The sequence below is a fragment of the Eretmochelys imbricata genome, chromosome 4 (genome assembly GCF_965152235.1).
Source record: "Eretmochelys imbricata isolate rEreImb1 chromosome 4, rEreImb1.hap1, whole genome shotgun sequence".
NCBI lineage: Eukaryota > Metazoa > Chordata > Testudines > Cheloniidae > Eretmochelys > Eretmochelys imbricata.
In genome coordinates this window covers 83,145,449-83,163,671 of record NC_135575.1, presented here as the reverse complement: position 1 = coordinate 83,163,671, position 18,223 = coordinate 83,145,449, and the positions used below count along the sequence as shown (strand labels likewise).

The window sequence follows — 18,223 nt, the reverse complement described above, 5'->3', positions numbered from 1 at the left end:
TTGTCATTATGTGCTGAAGGCCCCACTTATTCTTCCTATCTGGAGCAGTCATTGTTACTCTATTAATTATATTATATTAGAACGTACGCAGCGATCAGCTCTTCCTTACCACTTCCTTACTGCACTGTGGGATACATACCCATAGTGCATTGCTCACCCTGTCGATGATGGTGCTCCCTCTGTTGACAGATCGTGTCCACATTGGGTACAAGTGTGGACACCCTTCGGCAGTTTTTCTTTTGTCGACTTTCGGGTGTCAACATAAGTTTTGTCAACAAAACTTGGTAGTGTAGACAAGCCCTGAGAGAGTTTCTGATCCCTGCAAGCTTCCTAAGTCTGGAATTTACATCGGATGTAAACTCCAGACTTACAAAGCTTGCAGAGATCAGAAATACCTAATTCAGTAGGTGCCTAGATATTATAGTGATGAGCGCAATAGAAATGCCAATAACTAATACACCTCATTTTAAAATATGTCTGCAGTTTCACCTTTTAAGGACCCCTAATCTGTAGCCAAACTGAGACTTATGAAATGGAAAAATGTGCACAATGGTGAAAGATTTATATTCTTTTTTTGTTTCTTCTAGGGACCTTCCCTCATTCTACAAACAATTTCTTTCTGCCATTTTCTGTGTCTTTTCTACCCCTTTCTTGTTGTTGTGTATCTTTTTCTTCCTCTTTCCTTGAATCTACTCCTTTTTGTATATGCTCTTGTTCTTTCTGGAGGTTCTGCAATCCCCTAATTCCCTGCCCTCCACTCAAAAAAGGCACTGCATAAAGGTAAACCCTACTTTTGGCTGAGGAAGCTTCTGTAACCTTTTAATGCAGCCTTATCAGTTGGGCAGAGAGGTTGCTAAGGGCTTCTTTCTGGGGCTTAGTACATTGTCTACACAGTTACTCTGCCCATGTTGTCTTAACATAAAGAACTAAATATGGTTTTATGTGAACATGGGCTGCCACTAGACCACTTCCTCTCTATCTGTCTCTTTCCACAATATTTCTTTTGTCCTACCACCATCTTCTTTTCTTTTTTTCCTCTATATTCTTCTCTTTGGGATTTAAAAAAAAAAAAGGACTGAAGCAATTTAACTGATTCTGCTTGCCCAATGCTACAGTATGTGCTCATAATGCTGAGCAGGCAAGTTTAGCAGCGCAGACACATTTCCTCCTACATTTGATTGTCCTGAAGGCAACTGCTGAAGTTTAGGGTAGGATTATGCCATATTTGGTCCTCTTGCAGGTTCATATCCAGGGAATCTAATCTTCTGCTGATTCCCAGGGTCCTAGCTTTCAGGTCTGTAAAAATAGTCTGGAAATGTTTAGTGGTCAAGGAGTTGTCTTAATTACATTGGAGCCCCAAGTGATATAGAAAATGTACCCAGAGTATACATGGGACATGAAGCCACTGAAAAATAACAAACTTGTCTTTGAAAAATAGAGGTGCATGAAATGGGGTTAACACTTTTGATGCATTAGTAATTGCATCCACAGAAGATGGACTTGCATGGTTCTGAGGATATTCACAGTATATTAAGACAACATAGTGGCTAGAGCAAGGGGGAAAATCAGTAAACAACAGGGTGGCTGTGAAAGGATCAAACCTACGTTGCCAGCTCCACACTTAACCAAAGCAGAGAATACTATTTTTCTTCATCTTGTCTGATCAGCAACAGTTGCAACTTGATCTCTTTGGTTATTTAAAATTTTATGTAGATCCATTCTGTCATATACTTCAGAAGGTGGTGCAACAATCCTTGCAATGGACAAATACGGAATAATTAGCCCATCGAGGAAGTTTCTTTCAAACTATTGTCATTTCATAGCTGGCTTAGTCTGTGAAGCATGATGGTTTATAGCTCTCACTTTTTGGTCGTTTCTAATGTGTAACGATAAATGTTCTTGCTCTCTGTATAAATGTCTAACCCTTTTTGGAATGTTGTTAAATCTTGGACTTGATAACTTGTGGCAATTGTTCCACAAGAACAATTGCATTGTGTGTTTTAAAAATATATCTATATATATTTAATTGGTTTTAAACTTGTTGCCTCTCAATTTCATTGTAAGTTCTTTTTCCTGTGTTATGATGGAAGATAAATAGGAACACCCAATATATGCTCTCTATACTATTTTGTTATTTAATCTTTGAAAAAATTATTTGTGTTACAGTAGCATCCATATGCTCACTAGGATGAGGCCCAGTTATGCTAAGTGCTGAACCCATATGAACCCATAGGAAAACATGGTCCTTCCCTCAAAGAGTTTACAATCTAATATCTGTCCTCCTATGGAGTCTCAAATCATTTTTATTGCCTGTCTTTGGACCTCTTCTATTTCTCTTGTGTCTTTTTTGAGATGAGGTCATCGGAACTGAACACTGTATTCAAGTGCAGTAGTACCATGAATTTATATAACATCATTATAATATTTTCAGAATTATTTTTCTATCCGTTTCTACAGCCTAATATTTTAATTGCTTTTTTGAGTTGGTGTTTTCATTAAACCATCCACAATGAGTGGGCACAGTTAATAGTGGGTACAGTTTATATAGAATCCAGATTCCTTCCACCCAAGTTCCTTCTTTTGAATTTGTAAATTCTGAATTTTATCTATCATGGTACCCAATTGCCTAATTTTGTTAGGCCCCTCTGAAGTTCCTCAGAATAGCATAGCAACAGGAAACGGTTGTAGTTGTGAATAAAAGGAATTTATGTCTTACATTTCTATTTTCTTATGTTTTCAAGTTAATAAATAAGAACAGCAATGGCAGATATAAAAGATGGACTGCAATCAGGTCATGATGAGGCAGATGCAAAATCTCTCTTTGGTCCCCAAGGGTGAGTGTGGTGGTTCTAGTTTTCTTTAATAAGTTTTATATTTAATGTCCTGAGAAATAGCCCTCGAATGAAATTGTATGGTGAAACTGCAAATAACACAAACTGAATAAATATCACAAAGATTAGTTCATCAATATTGCAATGTTAGTAAACAACTCTCTTTTTTAAAAAATCAGATTCACACCCAATATAACTTAGTCTACTGCAAAACTGAATATATAATATAATTTATAATATGCAAGGAATTAAAGAAGAAAAAACATAGACTGCCCAGTCCGTATACCCCTAAGAACTGACCAATAGTTCCTTTTAGTGTTCCAGTTAACATTGGTTTGGATTTGGCAGCCTTACAAGCTTTTGAAAATCAGATTCTGCATATACAGAGGACAGTTAAAGTGCAATGGCACTAAGGTTGTAATATGTACAATGAAGGTGAGGCTACGTTAATTGAAACGTTTAGTGGAGGGAGACAATGAGTAAAGGAAGGGATTCTCAGCAAGCATAAAGTTCTGTGTGTGAAGCTGTATGGGCTTGGTGCTTTGACAGCTTTATCCAGAAGGTGTATAACAGTTTCACCATTGAGAATGACTTTGCACAGGACTCACGTCAGTTTTTTGTGAACACTTTTGTGTAGCTTGTAAGGAGTGCAGATACTCGATAAATGTTCCGCATTAGTCTTTGCTTTGGGCACTGGATTTCGTATGTTCACAGGACATTAATATAAATTACTTTCATGGTCTTTATCTGGTATACATATGCTACACAGAACCGCAAGCTGCTACACATACGTACCTATTGTTATTGGGCTTAAAAAACCTGTTTGCTATATTATTTGGAAAATAGAATGTGATGTGATCATATAGACTCCAATCTTGCAATCGCTTACATATGTGCTAACTTCAAGCATGTGATTAGTGACATCACTGTGAGTACTGTATTTGTATGCGTAAAATTTAAGCAGGATCAGAGTAATGGTCTGTATTGTAATTAATGTACACATGGGAACAGAATTAAGGTTGCACATGAAGTTTAAACATTGTCATTTCCTAGATCTGTTTAACTTTCTGTTAATGTAGCTTTCTGATGGAATTGAATTTTAAGTTTAAACTTTTAGCACCAATTCTGCCCTCAGATACACACACAACTGTTATCTATTGATGTAAGTAGGAGTTGTGTATATATTCCCTTTTGCAGGGGTACTGTCAACTTAGACACACTTCTGTCTAAATATTTTTACCTAAGAGTGTTACAAGTTGCATATTAGATTACTGCAAATGAGAGATTAAAAATTGATATTTTTTTTCATTTGTGTAACTCTATGTTTGACAGAACTGTATGCAGTCAGTTTCACAGTTTGGAGCCTGACTATGTAAGACAATCCTGCTAGCTGTTTCATGCATATGACTCCAGCACCCATGTGGAGCCCCAGTGACTTAAAAATCAAGGGGTTGATTTGATCTCATAGAGGTACTTACAGTATTTAATGAGCAAGTAGTGAAAATTATCATCACTTTCACTAGTTGCAAAAGAACCTTACCAAAAAATACGGAGAAAAATTAGAAAAAGACTAAGCTTATAAATCAGTTTTGGAAGTTTCCTCTTGTTAAGAATGGTTGTTGGTTTTTGTAAACTCATCTGTTATATTATCTGGTTTCCATACAGAAAGAGCCTGCCTGTTAGCAAATCCATGGACTCTGGAATACAGCCAGATGAGAGTTACAAAATGGATTATCCAGAAATTGGGATATGTATAATAATAAATAATAAGAACTTCCTGCCAGCAACTGGTAACTGTTCATATTTCTATTTTGTTTTTAAAGCTCTTCTTAATTCAGAGAAATTGGTAAAATGTAGTGTTCTTCAAACTTAAATAAGCAACCAGATGACTGATTTTTTAATGTAAAAATGTAATGGTTTAAATGTGTGTAATTTCTCATGGTAGATACTTCCAAATATCTGTTTGTAGGAGGGGGACTACAAGTGTAGGAAATTATACTTATCAAGCTGATTTTAACAGCCAGTATCTTACCTTTGACGTTTTAGAGGTATTAATGTGATTGCTTAGGCCCATAGACTGTTGTTGGGGTTTTTTTGTTTGTTTGTTTGTTTGTTGCAAAAAGTTTCATTTTGGAATGAAAAATCTTTTTGCTTTATTTGTGATAAATGCATACAGTCAAATTCTGCTCAACTTACACTGGTGTAAATCTGGAGTATTTGCTTCAGTGGAGTTAGTCTAGACTTATCCTGGTGTAACTGAGCAGAATTTGGCTCCGACACCCCAAATCAGCTATACTGTGTCTTTTAGATGAAATTAAAGTGAATCTTCTTTTCAAATCCAAAGGAATGTCATTCCGATCTGGTACTGATGCAGATGCTGCACGCATCAGAGATACTTTTATGACTTTGGGATATAAAGTCAACCTTCACAATGATCGTACAGGGAAGCAAATGTTTGACATCTTGCAAAATGGTAAGTAGTAATGGTCTGGGTCTGTATTATTAAAATGTATCTATAGTCTAAAATTATATACTTTAAAATTTTAGATAAAAGAATAAGTGGTCAGTACTTCTTATAAGTGGAAAATTGTGGATGCTAAAAGAAAAAAAACAGGTTCTTTGAGCTTGATCCTGCAAGTTGCTGAGCTCTCTGGGATGATCGAGCAAAGCACATGATTCACTTTAAGCATGTGAGTAGTTCATTGACTATGTACAGCTACTCACATGCTTCAGTGCTTTGTGGGATTAGCTTCATGTTCAACACCTTGCAGGACTGAGCCCTATGTGCAATTTTTGCTGCTGTCCTCAGAATCTGAACTCTTTAACCTGCAGGTAGGTGTTCAGAACCTAACTGAGATCATTTACATGTTACTTTTCTGTCACAATTCCTAGTTTGGAAAGAGAATGAAGGATTTAAAAAAAAAATCTGTTTTAGAATATAAAGTGTCTTTATATAGGGGTCTGCTTTACTGTCTATTTCTAAACTAGCCACGCAACTTAAATGCCACTGTTTTTAACTAAACTTTTTCTATTCAAGTTTCCTAATACCTCCTTCCTGTTGCAGTCACAGTGAAAGAAAGGCACATGTTTGAAATTTTTTATATATTCTTTTATTGCTGCGACAAGGCTGCTACCCTCATCTGCATTTACTTCTGTGCATATCACCTATCAGAGGTGATTGTGGCATCTTAGCAAGGTCTGCCCTTGTCCCTAACACATGAGTATTGCAAACGTATTTGCTCGGTCTCTGGGAGAACTGTAGCAGGAAAAACTAAGTCCAGACCTGAGAATACAGTGTCTCTCATTTTGTCATATTTTGATTACAGTACATGGCCCCCCAAACCATGCTAGAGAGAGAAAAATCTACATAATGGGGCAGTAAAAGTGAGATACCAGCTCCCCCACCTAATCAGAAAATCCTGGGGAGGAGAACAATAGAGTGAAGCTGGGAAGGTATACCAAGTGGGGTCCCACAGGGGTCGGTCCTGGGTCTGGTTCTGTTCAACATCTTCATCAATGATTTAGATAATGGCATAAAGAGTACACTTATAAAGTTTGCAGATGATACTAAGCTGGGAGGGGTTGCAAGTGCTTCGGAGGAGAAGATTAAAATTCAAAATGGTACGGACAAATTGGAGAAATGGTCTGAAGTAAATAGGATGACGTTGTAAGGACAAATACAAAGTTCTCTACTCAGGAAGGAACAATCAGTTGCACACATACAAGATGGGAAATGACTGCCTAGGAAGGAGTACCACGGAAAGGGATCTGGGGGTCATAGTGGATCACAAGCTAAATACGAGTCAAAAGTGTAACACTGTTGCAAAAAAACAGACATCATTTTGGGATGTATTAGCAGGAGTGTTGTAAGCAAGACACAAGAAGTAATTCTTCTACTCTACTCATGCTACTCTACTCCAAGACCTCAACTGGAGTATTGTGTCCAGTTCTGGGTGCCGCATTTCAGGAAAGATGTGGACAAATTGGAGAAAGTCCAGAGGAGAGCAACAAAAATTATTAAAGGTCTAGAAAACATGACCTATGAGGAAAGATTGAAAAAACTGGTTTGTTTAGTCTGGAGAAGAGAAGACTGGGGGAGAACCTAAGTTCAAGTACATAAAAGGGTGTTATAAGGAGGAGGGTGAAAAATTGTTCTTGTTAACCTCTAAAGATAGGGCAAGACGCAATGGGCTTAAATTGCAGCAAAGGAGGTTTAGGTTGGACTTTAGGAAAAACTTCCTAATTGTCAGGGTAGTTAAGCACTGGAACAGTTTGCCTAGGGAGGTTGTGGAATCTCTGTCGTTGGAGGCTTTTAAGGACAAGTTAGACAAACACATGTCAAGAATGGTCTGGTTATTATGTAGTCCTGCCTTGAGTGCGGGGAACTGGAGTAGGTGACTTATCAAGGTTCCTTTCAGTCCTATACTTCTATGATTCTATGAATAACTTCATAGAAGCAGAGTGAGATGCGGAATAGGCAAATGCAAGGTTAGAGGAAGGGTAGAGCAGTTTATGAATAATTTTGGAAACCAGGAATGATGGTTTGAATTGGATTCAGAGGTAGAAAGCCTGTAACATGGTTCCTCTTTCTGAAGGAAAAGAATATTCTGGAGGGAACATTCTGGATCTCTTGATGTTACAGATTAGAATGATTAGAAAAAATATAAAAGGAATTAAGTGCAATAGATGGGACCCAGTGATCAAATAATTAACTAAAGGAGATGTGGAGTTGGATGTAATTAACACAGAAATATAGGTAGGGTTCTATAAGTAAAAGCTTAGATAGAAGTTAGGTCTTAAGTATGAGCTAGAATTGATGTGTTCTCAATGGTAAAAAGGGCCAAGAACTGAGCCTTAAAACTCTCATATTAGTAAAAGATGGGAAAATATAAAGCCACAAACACAGATGAAATAGGAGTTGTTGAAACTAAGATATAGTGTTGGAAAATGCTGACTTCTTGTTTAAGAATATAAATTTCAATAATATCAAATATCACTAAGATAAAATTGGATGAGAAGATAGGGATCTATAATAAAAGTTAAGTAGTAGATCATTAACCATTGCGGGAGATTGGTAATATGATAGATGCCCTCTTATTACATGGTTCCTGGTTCAAATATAGCCTACGTTGGTAGTGATCCAACATTACCATGTAGAAAGTTTGTTTTTTGTCTAGATCTAATTGAATATATTGTTTATATCACAAAAACCATCATCACCATAGCTGTCACCAATTTTCAACCTTGTTGACTCCTCTCAATGGAGGACTAAATGGACATAGAGATTCACCTAGCCTTTTATCCAGGTTATTGTAGAGTTAGCATTAAAGACTTTGGCACTCCGTTCCACAAGTATGCAGCAGTGTAGAGGACGTGAAGGATACCATTAAAGGGGCAAACACCCACTCTCCTGAAGTTCTCCCAGCTGGTGCAGGTGGAGGCGACTGGGTTGGGATGCGTTGTTGTTTGTTTAGCTGCTTCTTGCCACAGATATGACTGCTGCTCCGAACAATGCATGAGACTTAAAAGGGGCAGATCCTCAGAACCTGTCTTGGCTCCTGGGAGTGTAGGGAGCAGCCATGCAAGAGCCACTCCTAAAAATTAGATGCCCAAGGCAGCCAACTACGTAGTCTACTCCTAATGTTTGCCATGGGTGGTTTCTCATTGTCACAGGTGAGGTACAATGGCTGGCCTGTACATGTATGTGTAAGTGATTGCTGAACCCAATATTGCCAAATAAGGTCCTTGTTAACATCATAATAAACATACTTTTCTATTGCATGGGAAGTTTCAAACACCAATTATTTCTCTCATCTTTTTCTAGTTGCTAAAGATGATCACAGCAATCGAAGCAGTTTTGTTTGTGTGTTGTTAAGTCATGGTGAAGATGGATTAATCTATGGTACAGATGGTCCTCTTGAATTGAAAATATTAACAGGCCTGTTCAGAGGAGACAGATGTAAGAGTCTTGTGGGAAAGCCAAAACTTTTCTTCTTTCAGGTAAAGCACAGCTGAGCTGCTACGTACTTGAATAATGCAAGTTTTCCATTAGATGATGAGGCAAAGCTCAGACTTTTTTACTGCTTATATTGATTTCAAAAGGACTACTTGCAGAGTAAGATACTATTCTCCTTGAGTAAAGGTGGCACTGTCTGGCTTTATGTAAGTAGGCGGAAGTTGTAATAGGTCAAGTTATGAGTTCCATCGGGGCTATCCAGAAATCTTTGAAACATCAGTCAGAATTTCAATATATTCTTATATGAAAAACCAAAACTTTGAATGAATAAACCCATAATTTAGTCAAACTGATGCAATCAATGACATAAACTCCGATTGCCGTACTTGGCATTCAAACAGTACTAAAACATGTTAAGTATAGGAATCTCATTCTTTTTATAGTTCATTTAATTGTTTTTCACATCAGTGAGATGTCAAAGTTTGAATTAACAGTGGACACCTTGGGGATGTTTACTGCTGACTTTTACTGTTTCTTCAATTTGTTTCCCCTACCTTCTCTCCAGGCTTGTAGAGGGACAGAATTAGATTCTGGCGTTGAGACAGACAGTAGCTCAGAGGAAAATACCTGTCAGAAAATGCCTGTAGAAGCAGACTTCCTATATGCATATTCTACTGTTCCAGGTAAGAGAGGCTCATGTCAAAATTCTTCAGTGCTAAAATACATAGATGTTTGTTTGTATTAATGTTACACTTGATTTGAAGGTGGTTGAATACTTTTTTTTTTTTATTCTTTCATAAAACGATTCCCATTGCCTTTCTTTTTTCTTGTGCTTATGCACAAAGTGAGGTAGAGCTTGAAATGCCTACAATAAATTGAATGTTAGGGTATTTTTTCACTGTCAAACCCTCCAGACTCAAACATTCATTTGCGGTAGTACTGGGTGCCCAGTTAATCAGATCTATGCAAATAAATTATGGCAAGAAACAAAAAGTATATTACTATTTGGGATGACTTTGGGAGTACCTGACAATCAAATTTTCTTCTGATGTATAGATTCCACCCTCACTTGTAGTTCCTGCACCACCCAGAAATAGTGATTAATACAAACATAATGTGAGGAGGTAATCTAATTCTTCATATTGTCCATATGAGACATTGTATTAGAACTCCTCTGATTCCATCCACAATTTCAATGGCAGGGAATAGATTAGTAGCTTTATTCCTGCATATAGGAGATTGGAGAAGGGCAAGGACAGTGATGCTGAGGTCTGAGCAACTGGGTCCTGAATCTGACTATATTGTTGTATATGTGTCTTTTAATGGTGTAATTAAATAGAAACTGCTGCTGCACTTAGAACACTGTGTGGTGAAAGATGGATGGCCCAGTTTTGACTCTTCCTTTGCCTAGGGTTTGTCTAAATTAGTAAAGGAGGTCAGGATTAGGCAATCTGAACTAACTCTTTGTGTTGTGTTTTGGAGATGGAGTGGTCATGTCTATTGAAAGTATGTTTTGATTATTTAAGTAACAAGCTAGAGTCATTTATTTTAAAACCTTTATTTAATTATTTTAACTCTTGATTACTCTTGATTGATTGTTCCCAAGAAAATTACTCTTGTAAACTAACTATTTTTTCCTGATCGTTACTCGGTCACAGGACACTACACTGGACCAATTAAGTGTATTTCACTTAACAATTTATTCTTCTGTAGGCTATTACTCGTGGAGAAACTCATCAGAAGGCTCCTGGTTTATTCAGTCGCTATGTTTGATGCTGAAACAACATGCAAAGAAACTTGAGCTTATGCAGATACTAACACGTGTAAATCGCAAGGTGGCAGAATTTCGTTCGTATTCAAATCAACCAGGTTTTCATGGAAAGAAGCAGATTCCATGTATTGTGTCCATGCTCACCAAAGAACTGTACTTCACTCACTAAAGAACTTCACCTTGTAACTTATATTTTTCTCACTAAATAATTTCACACATTTGTATTTGTAATGTATGCACAAACTGTGAGAAAACAAAACTAGCATTGAATACCACTTACAAATCTGAATTAGTGTTCACTACTCTATGTAGGGAATATAGATGAGACTTTAAGACTCTACTCAGAGCTAAACTTGTTGGTGTTGCTCTCTCAGAAACTCGGGTTCGGGTAACTAAATATAGACAAACTTGAAAGTAATTTCAGAGCGTTACTACTAATCTATATTAGCTACTTTTTGGAAAAATGGAAGGAAGAGGCAGGTTGAATCGCTTATTGGTTCTAGTATGACATTACGTTTCATTCTGGCTGGAGGAAGAGAGAGAAAAAATTAGTGTATTCTAAACAGTTTCTCTTTCCATTTTTGACATAATTAGGGAACAGATTCAGAATATGGCATATACCGGTGCCATTTTATTATTTTTGGTAATATTGTATTAGTGTCACTACAAATGAGTGGATTTTAAAAGTACTGCAGAGAAATGTGTAAACTGTAGAAGCAGGTTATTACATTATACAATGGTGTAGCTTATTCAGAGTTTAAAACAATTTTTTGTCCTACGCTCTGGCTTCTATAACTTTCCATCAAATATGAAAAGTTATAAGAGACTTAGCTTGTCAGTGCTTACCACCCACTTAAAAATACAATTCGTACAATTGATTTTGGGAGCTGAGGAACTAAGGGACCTGTCTTGCAAAATGCTCTTTGCGTTCCACCCTCAACTCTCTGGGATATGAGGGTTCTCGACATCTCTCACAGCCACTTTGGTCTTGATCCTGTAAGCAGCAAATGGAACTTCATTTCTGAATGGTAATTTTTCCTTTTTTGCCATATTTGCTAGGATTTTTTGTTTTGCCTTGCATATATATACACCACATTTCATCTGTCTCATAAAGTAGATTTGTAATGTTGGAGAAAAGACAGTGGTTTTTGTCTAGTATCAAATTAGATAATTAACTTTAAAGGTCATATTGACTAAAATATGACACAGTAAATTACTTCTTTTGATTTTGCATTTTATGACCAGAAACTACACTAATATCGGAGTACAGGCAATTTAAAAATAACAAGTGAAGCAGGTGTTTTGTTATATAGTTAATCATAAAATAATAAATTTTTATCTTCATTGATTCAGACTGTGACAATCTACACCTTTTGATTAATGAAAAAGAAAACTCAGAATTGTAATGGCTGCATCGAACACTTGCAGATAAGACTTTTAAAACTTTTTAAAAAATAAGTAGCATAACTGATGGTAGCAACTAGACCTTGTCATTTCAATAAGGAATCTTTGGATCTTTTTTACTTATTAAATTAAATATTGCCTAAGTTAAATACAGTGCTTTTTTGTCTTTATTCTACCATTCATTTTAAATATGCAGAAATCATCAAGTTCTAACTTTTAATTTGTTTAATTGCTTTTTCCCCCACTTGTGTTGTGGAGCATCTTCCTCCTCCCTGTCTTCACACCAGAAATTGAGAGGTAACTTTAAACACTATGCTTTGAAACCCAATTTTCAGGGCATCTGGCATTATCCATGCAAAGTTATAATCCTCCTGGGAAATATATTTGATTATTGGAACAACTGAGTTATTAGTGCAACTGATTTTCAGTCAGTTATTTTTCTGAAATTATATCCTCAGATGTGCATGTAACTTCCTTTAATTGAATTGGTGTTGTGCAGATATATTTAAGGGCAGAATTTGGCCCTATGTTTGTATGTGTTCTACGCCTTTAAAATAATTTTCTAATCTTTGAGTTAGATATTGACCTCAGCCAAGTGCAAAATTCTCATTTGTTGCCAGTAGGATTTATGTGCATGGATTGAAAGCAGCAAATACTTCTTTTCTCATTCAACAAGGTACTTTTTCTTTGTTAATTCATAGTAGTGCTTCTAGTTTAATTTTGTTGTAAGGGAGTGGCTATCTTTAGTAAGGTAGTTGAACAAATATTAAAAGAAAAATCATTATAACTCCCCTCTCCCTCCCTCTCACTGAAGTCAGTGGCAAAATTCCCATGTCACACTTAGGGTATATCTATGCTGCAAGTGGGGGTATGATTGACAGCTCATTTACTCATACCCATGCTAACTTTAATCTAGCTAGCTCATTAAAAATACCTATGCATAGCAGCATAGGCTTCAGCACTGGTTTCACAAGCGAGTACGTATCCAGGGAAATCAGACTGGCTTATTCAGCCAGCATTGCCGTATCCTCATTAGTACAGCTAGTGCAGGTAAGTCTACATGAGCTGCAAATAACACTCCCCCCACTGCAGCTGCAGTGTAGATTAACCCTGAGGACAAAATAGAATCATAATGGTGAGTCTGAAAAGAATAAACCAGACCAACTTGGTTGTATGTTTTGATAAAATTTCAGAATTAGAGCAAGGGCTCACAGTACATATTATCCAGGAAGGATGCACTGCATCCGAGGGTGCTAAAGGAATTGGCGGATGTGATTGCAGAGCCATTGGCCGTTATCTTTGAAAACTCATGGCAATCAGGGGAAGTCCTGGAAAAAGGCTAATGTAGTGCACATCTTTAAAAAAGGGAAGGAGGAGGATCCGGGGAACTACAGGCCAGTCAGCCTCACCTCAGTCCCTGGAAAAATCATGGAGCAGATCCTCAAGGAATCAATTCTGAAGCACTTAAAGGAGAGAAAAGTGATCAGGAACAGTCAGCATGGATTCACCAAGGGCAAGTCATGCCTGAATAACCTAATTGCCTTCTATGACGAGATAACTGGCTCTGTGGATGAGGGGAAAGCAGTTGGAGGTGTTATTCCTTGACTGTAGCAAAGCTTTTGATACGGTCTCCCACAGTATTCTTGCCAATAATTTAAAGTAGTATGGGCTGGATGAATGGACTATAAGGTGGATAGAAAGCTGGCTAGATCATCGAGCTCAACAGATAGTGATCAATGGCTTCATATCTAGTTGGCAGCCAGTATCAAGCGGAGTGACCCAAGGGTCAGTCCTGGGGCCAGTTTTGTTCAATATCTTCATTAATGATCTGGAGGATGGCGTGGACTGCACCCTCAGCAAGTTTGCAGATGACACTAAACTGGGAGGCATGGTAGATACGCTGGAGGGTAGGGATAGGATACAGAGGGACCTAGACAAATTAGAAGATTGGGCCAAAAGAAATCTGATGAGGTTCAACAAGGACAAGTGCAGAGTCCTGCACTTAGAATGGAAGAATCCCATGCACTGCTACAGACTAGGGACCGAATGGGTAGGCAGCAGTTCTGCAGAAAAGGACCTAGGGGTTACAGTGGACAAGAAGCTGGATATAAGTCGACAGTGTGCCCTTGTGGCCAAGAAAGCTAATGGCATTTTGGGATGTATAAGTAGGGGCATTGCCAGCAGATCGAGGAACGTGATCATTCCCCTCTATTTGACATTGGTGAGGCCTCATCTGGAGTACTGTGTCCAGTTTTGGGTCCCACACTACAAGAAGGATGTGGAAAAATTGGAAAGAGTCCAGCGGAGGGCAACAGACATGATTAGGGGGGGTGGAGCACATGACTTATGAGGAGAGGCTGAGGGAACTGGGATTGTTTAGTCTGCAGAAGAGAAGAATGAGGGGGGATTTGATAGCTGCTTTCAACTACTTGAAAGGGGGTTCCAAAGAGGATGGATCTAGACTGTTCTCAGTGGTAGCAGATGACAGAACAAGGAGTAATGGTCTCAAGTTGCAATGGGGGAGGTTTAGGTTGGATATTAGGAAAAACTTTTTCACTAGGAGGATGGTAAAGCACTGGAATGGGTTATCTAGGGAAGTGGTGGAATCTCCTTCCTTAGAGGTTTTTAAGGTCAGGCTTGGCAAAGCCCTGGCTGGGATGATTTAGTTGGGGATCGGCCCTGCTTTGAGCAGGGGTTTGGACTAGATGTCCTCCTGAGGTCCCTTCCAACCCTGATAGTCTATGATCCTAAGGAGGGATCTGATGGCTTCTGGCTCACAATAATGCTTCCAAAATTCTTCCACATTTACCTACTGGCCCCTGGGCAAGATACATGTCCTAGTTTTTCATTTGTTAATTGAGTGTAAACTAGCTAATAATTATTTTGTAATAAAATGATGGTTGGCATACTTTCCTTTCGCATGGCATTAATAATTCATCTATCTAGGTAAAGGAGTAAGGCCTTCACTAATGGGATGGAATTATCTCAAGAACTCTTGAATGCAATTGGATAGTGCAAAAATAAAGATCATGTGCCACACAGACATAAAAATCACAGAACAATGCTTTTACCTTGGAACAGTCTGTTCTTAGATGTATTTTGGAAGATTTACTGATTTCTGTTGAGATAGGGCTTACTGTTTTAATTGAGTCTGAGTGGGTAGCTCTGTTTTGGTTTTTTTTTTTAGTGTATGTGAGTAACTCACTTTAATACTAATAAGGATGAAGCACATGGAGCCCTCCAGAGAAATGGAGATCAGTGCCCTGATCTGTCTTACTCCTCAGAATTTAGCATGGAATATTTGGTAAAGTTTGTGTCAATGAAAGTTTTAGGTAGGAAGGGCTAGTTTCACAAAGGGGATTTAGGGGTTGCAATGCCATCACTCTGTGGAATTCACAGCCCCCAAGTTAGGTGCCTAAGAAAGGGAGTCACAGAAGCCAACAAGCTGAGTGGGCGGCCACCTGAGCAGTGGGAGAGCTGGTTCAAGTCCCTGTTCCAAATCAGGTATGTGAGGACTCAAACTTGGGTATCCTACATAGTAGGCAGGTGCCCTAACCCCTGAGCTATTGGCTATAATAGGATGGGCAGCCAGCACCAAAAATTCTCAGCACCAGCTGTCCCAGGCCCAGATCACGTAAACCAGATTGGGTCTAACCCATGAGACTAGTGGGTTTTGAGAATCCTGTAGAAACTAAGGCATGCGTTAGGCTGCTTGGCAGTATCTGCACTAAGGCAGTTTTGCACATGTCCACTGGTAGAAACTCAGGACCCTATTGAGGGTTAGGTGGCAGCTGAGCAGGGTTTTATGAATGCCGGTGGTGTCTAAATGTTGGAATTAGGTACCTATCTGCCTTCTTAGGTGCCTAAGTCCCTTTGTGAATCTAATCCAAAGTAACTTGGAATGCTCCTTAGACTTCACGTAACTAGCAGGATAATGGTTCTGGTGTGTAAGTTCTTTCTCTGAGTATACCTTCCTCTCTTGGGGACAGAAACTCTGGCTCTGATCCTGCAATGGGCTCTTAGCTCCTATTCTGTGCCTGTGTCAGGAGCTGTTTCACGTCTTGTATTGGGCCCTCTGTGAGATTCCCATCATGGTTTCCCTGGTGGAAAGGGACAGGAAGTTTAGATCCTGGGATCAGGTTCCCAGTTTGCTCAAGCAGTTAAATAACTAAATTACTTCTTAGTCAAATAACTTCTTGTTACTGATGAGACAAGGTGCGTGTGGTAATGGGCTTGGCTGCACTTGAAAGTTAGAGTGCATTAAATCATCCCCGGGCACCCTAACTCCTGAGGTGTCCACACTGGCAACGGACTTAGAGCGCCTGGACTCTGAAGCTGGAGCGCTCCTGGTGATCCACCTCCATGAGAAGCATAAAGCTTGCTGCTCTCTGGCTGAAACACCCAGGTGTCAGTGTGGACAACGTGTTGCATTACTGCACTGTGATTGGCCTCCGAAAACATCCCATAATCCCCTGAAGTCAAGTGGCCACTCTGGTCATTGTTTTGAACTCAGCTGCAGGCATGCGGATATCCCCTTTCAAAGCTCCTTCTGACAGCTGGCTGCGTATCTGCTCTGGGACACAAAGCAAACCGTCACTGTGCAATGCTGCTGTTGTGGAGGCAAGCATTTGTGTGTGTGTGCGCGCGTGTGTGTGTGGGGGGGGGCTGATGTCAGGGTTTACCCCTGCTGCTGTCTGAATTTACAAGACAGCATGCTGACACACTCTCTGCCCTCCAAAACACACTGTCTCTCCACCCACATACACACAACACACTCCCTGTCACACTCCACTCCACCCCAGCCCCCATTTGAAAAGCACGCTGCAGTCACTTGCACACTGGGATAGCTACCACAATGGACTGCTCTCTGTGGTGTTGCAAGAGCTGCTAATGTGGCCACGCCACTGCGCTTGCAATTGACAGTGTGAACACACAACAGCGCTTTCCCTGCTGCTGTCTCCAAAGGCGGGTTTAACTCCCAGCGTTCTACATCTGCAAGTGTGGCCAAGCCCAATATCTTTTACTGGACCAGCTTGTGTTGTGAAAGAGACAAGTTTTCCAGCTACAAAGCGTTCTTCAGGTCTGGGAAAGGTACTCAGAGTGTCACAACTAAATACAGGGTGGAATAGATTGTTTAGCATAAGTAGTTAGCACATATTCTAAGAGACCATTCAAGGTAAAGTGGCCCATTAACACCCCTCAGTCATAAGACTAAAAGGGGAGATGCATTACAGATGGCTTTAATAAGCCATAAATCCAGTGTCTTTATTAAGACCATGATTTTTAGTGTCTAGCACAGTTATGAATTTAAGCTCTCAGGTTTGTCTTGTGAAGGTGTTGCAAGGTTTCCTTTGAAGATGAGAGGTCAGATGTAGGATGAGCGTTTTGTGAAAAGTATTCACCTGATGTTTTTATGATGTTTTATCATTTTCCTATGTGAGTTCATTTGAGAGACAGGGACAGGGTCTCTTTTCACTTAAATAGTTGTTATTGCGGCATTTAGTGCACTGAGGTACACATGTTGTGACAGACATGTTTAGGGCCCATAGATCTTGAAAGGTTTGTTGTATGGGGTTTTGATAGTCAGCCGTGGAGACATGTCTGTTGTTGTGGCAAGGTCTAGTGCTACTTTGAATTGGTGTGTCCTGGTCTGTGGGGAGCTTGCTTCTGGATGATAAGCTTGGAGAGCTTAGGGGGTTGTTTGAAAGCTAGCAGAGCGGGTTCGGGAAAGATTTCTTTCAGGCTGTGGTCTTTACTGAGTAGGAGTTGTAATTGTTTAACAGGGTAGATTTGATTTAAATCAAATTGATTTAAATCACTAGTCAGGAAGACTCTATTTAATCATGGATTTGTACGTGCATTCTTGTTGGTTGTTATAACCTTAATACATACTCTTCACAACTCAGAGATAGATGTAGGTTTCATTTTTAGAAGGTACACACTATACATTTTTTAAGTGATTTATTTTGAAAGCTTTTCAGATTATTTTTACAGCTATATCAGAAAATGAATGATTGTTTGGTTATTTCATTTACCAAAGGTAATTGAAGCAGATATTTATGAAGTCATTGGGAGGTGAACTAACCTCCAGTTGAACAGGTTAATCATTAATATTTAGAGAATTTTCTTGCCATGCTGTATTAGGAGAACATCACCAGACAGACATTTAAATTTTTATTTAACTAAAACAACGACGTTAGGTATTCTGGATTTTTTTCTTCAACAGCAAACATAATTAACAAAACAAGCATATAAATTTTT

At 38.9% G+C, this 18,223-nt stretch overlaps 1 protein-coding gene across 4 annotated transcripts in view; it reads left to right on the top strand.

Moving 5' to 3' along the window:
- Nucleotides 1–18,223, top strand: part of CASP3 (caspase 3) — a 39,886-nt gene that overhangs the window by 4,526 nt on the left and 17,137 nt on the right. For 2 of the 4 annotated variants that reach the window (XM_077815528.1, XM_077815529.1), the window contains exons 2-7: nucleotides 2,742–2,834; nucleotides 4,497–4,621; nucleotides 5,176–5,304; nucleotides 8,656–8,831; nucleotides 9,353–9,470; nucleotides 10,501–12,111. In XM_077815528.1, coding sequence (XP_077671654.1) covers nucleotides 2,761–2,834; nucleotides 4,497–4,621; nucleotides 5,176–5,304; nucleotides 8,656–8,831; nucleotides 9,353–9,470; nucleotides 10,501–10,727 — 849 coding nt within the window. In that variant the 5' untranslated portion in view covers nucleotides 2,742–2,760 and the 3' untranslated portion in view covers nucleotides 10,728–12,111. Of the gene's footprint in view, nucleotides 1–2,741; nucleotides 2,835–4,496; nucleotides 4,622–5,175; nucleotides 5,305–8,655; nucleotides 8,832–9,352; nucleotides 9,471–10,500; nucleotides 12,112–18,223 lie in introns of those variants that run through there. The other 2 variants (XM_077815531.1, XM_077815530.1) reach the window with 1 other exon arrangement.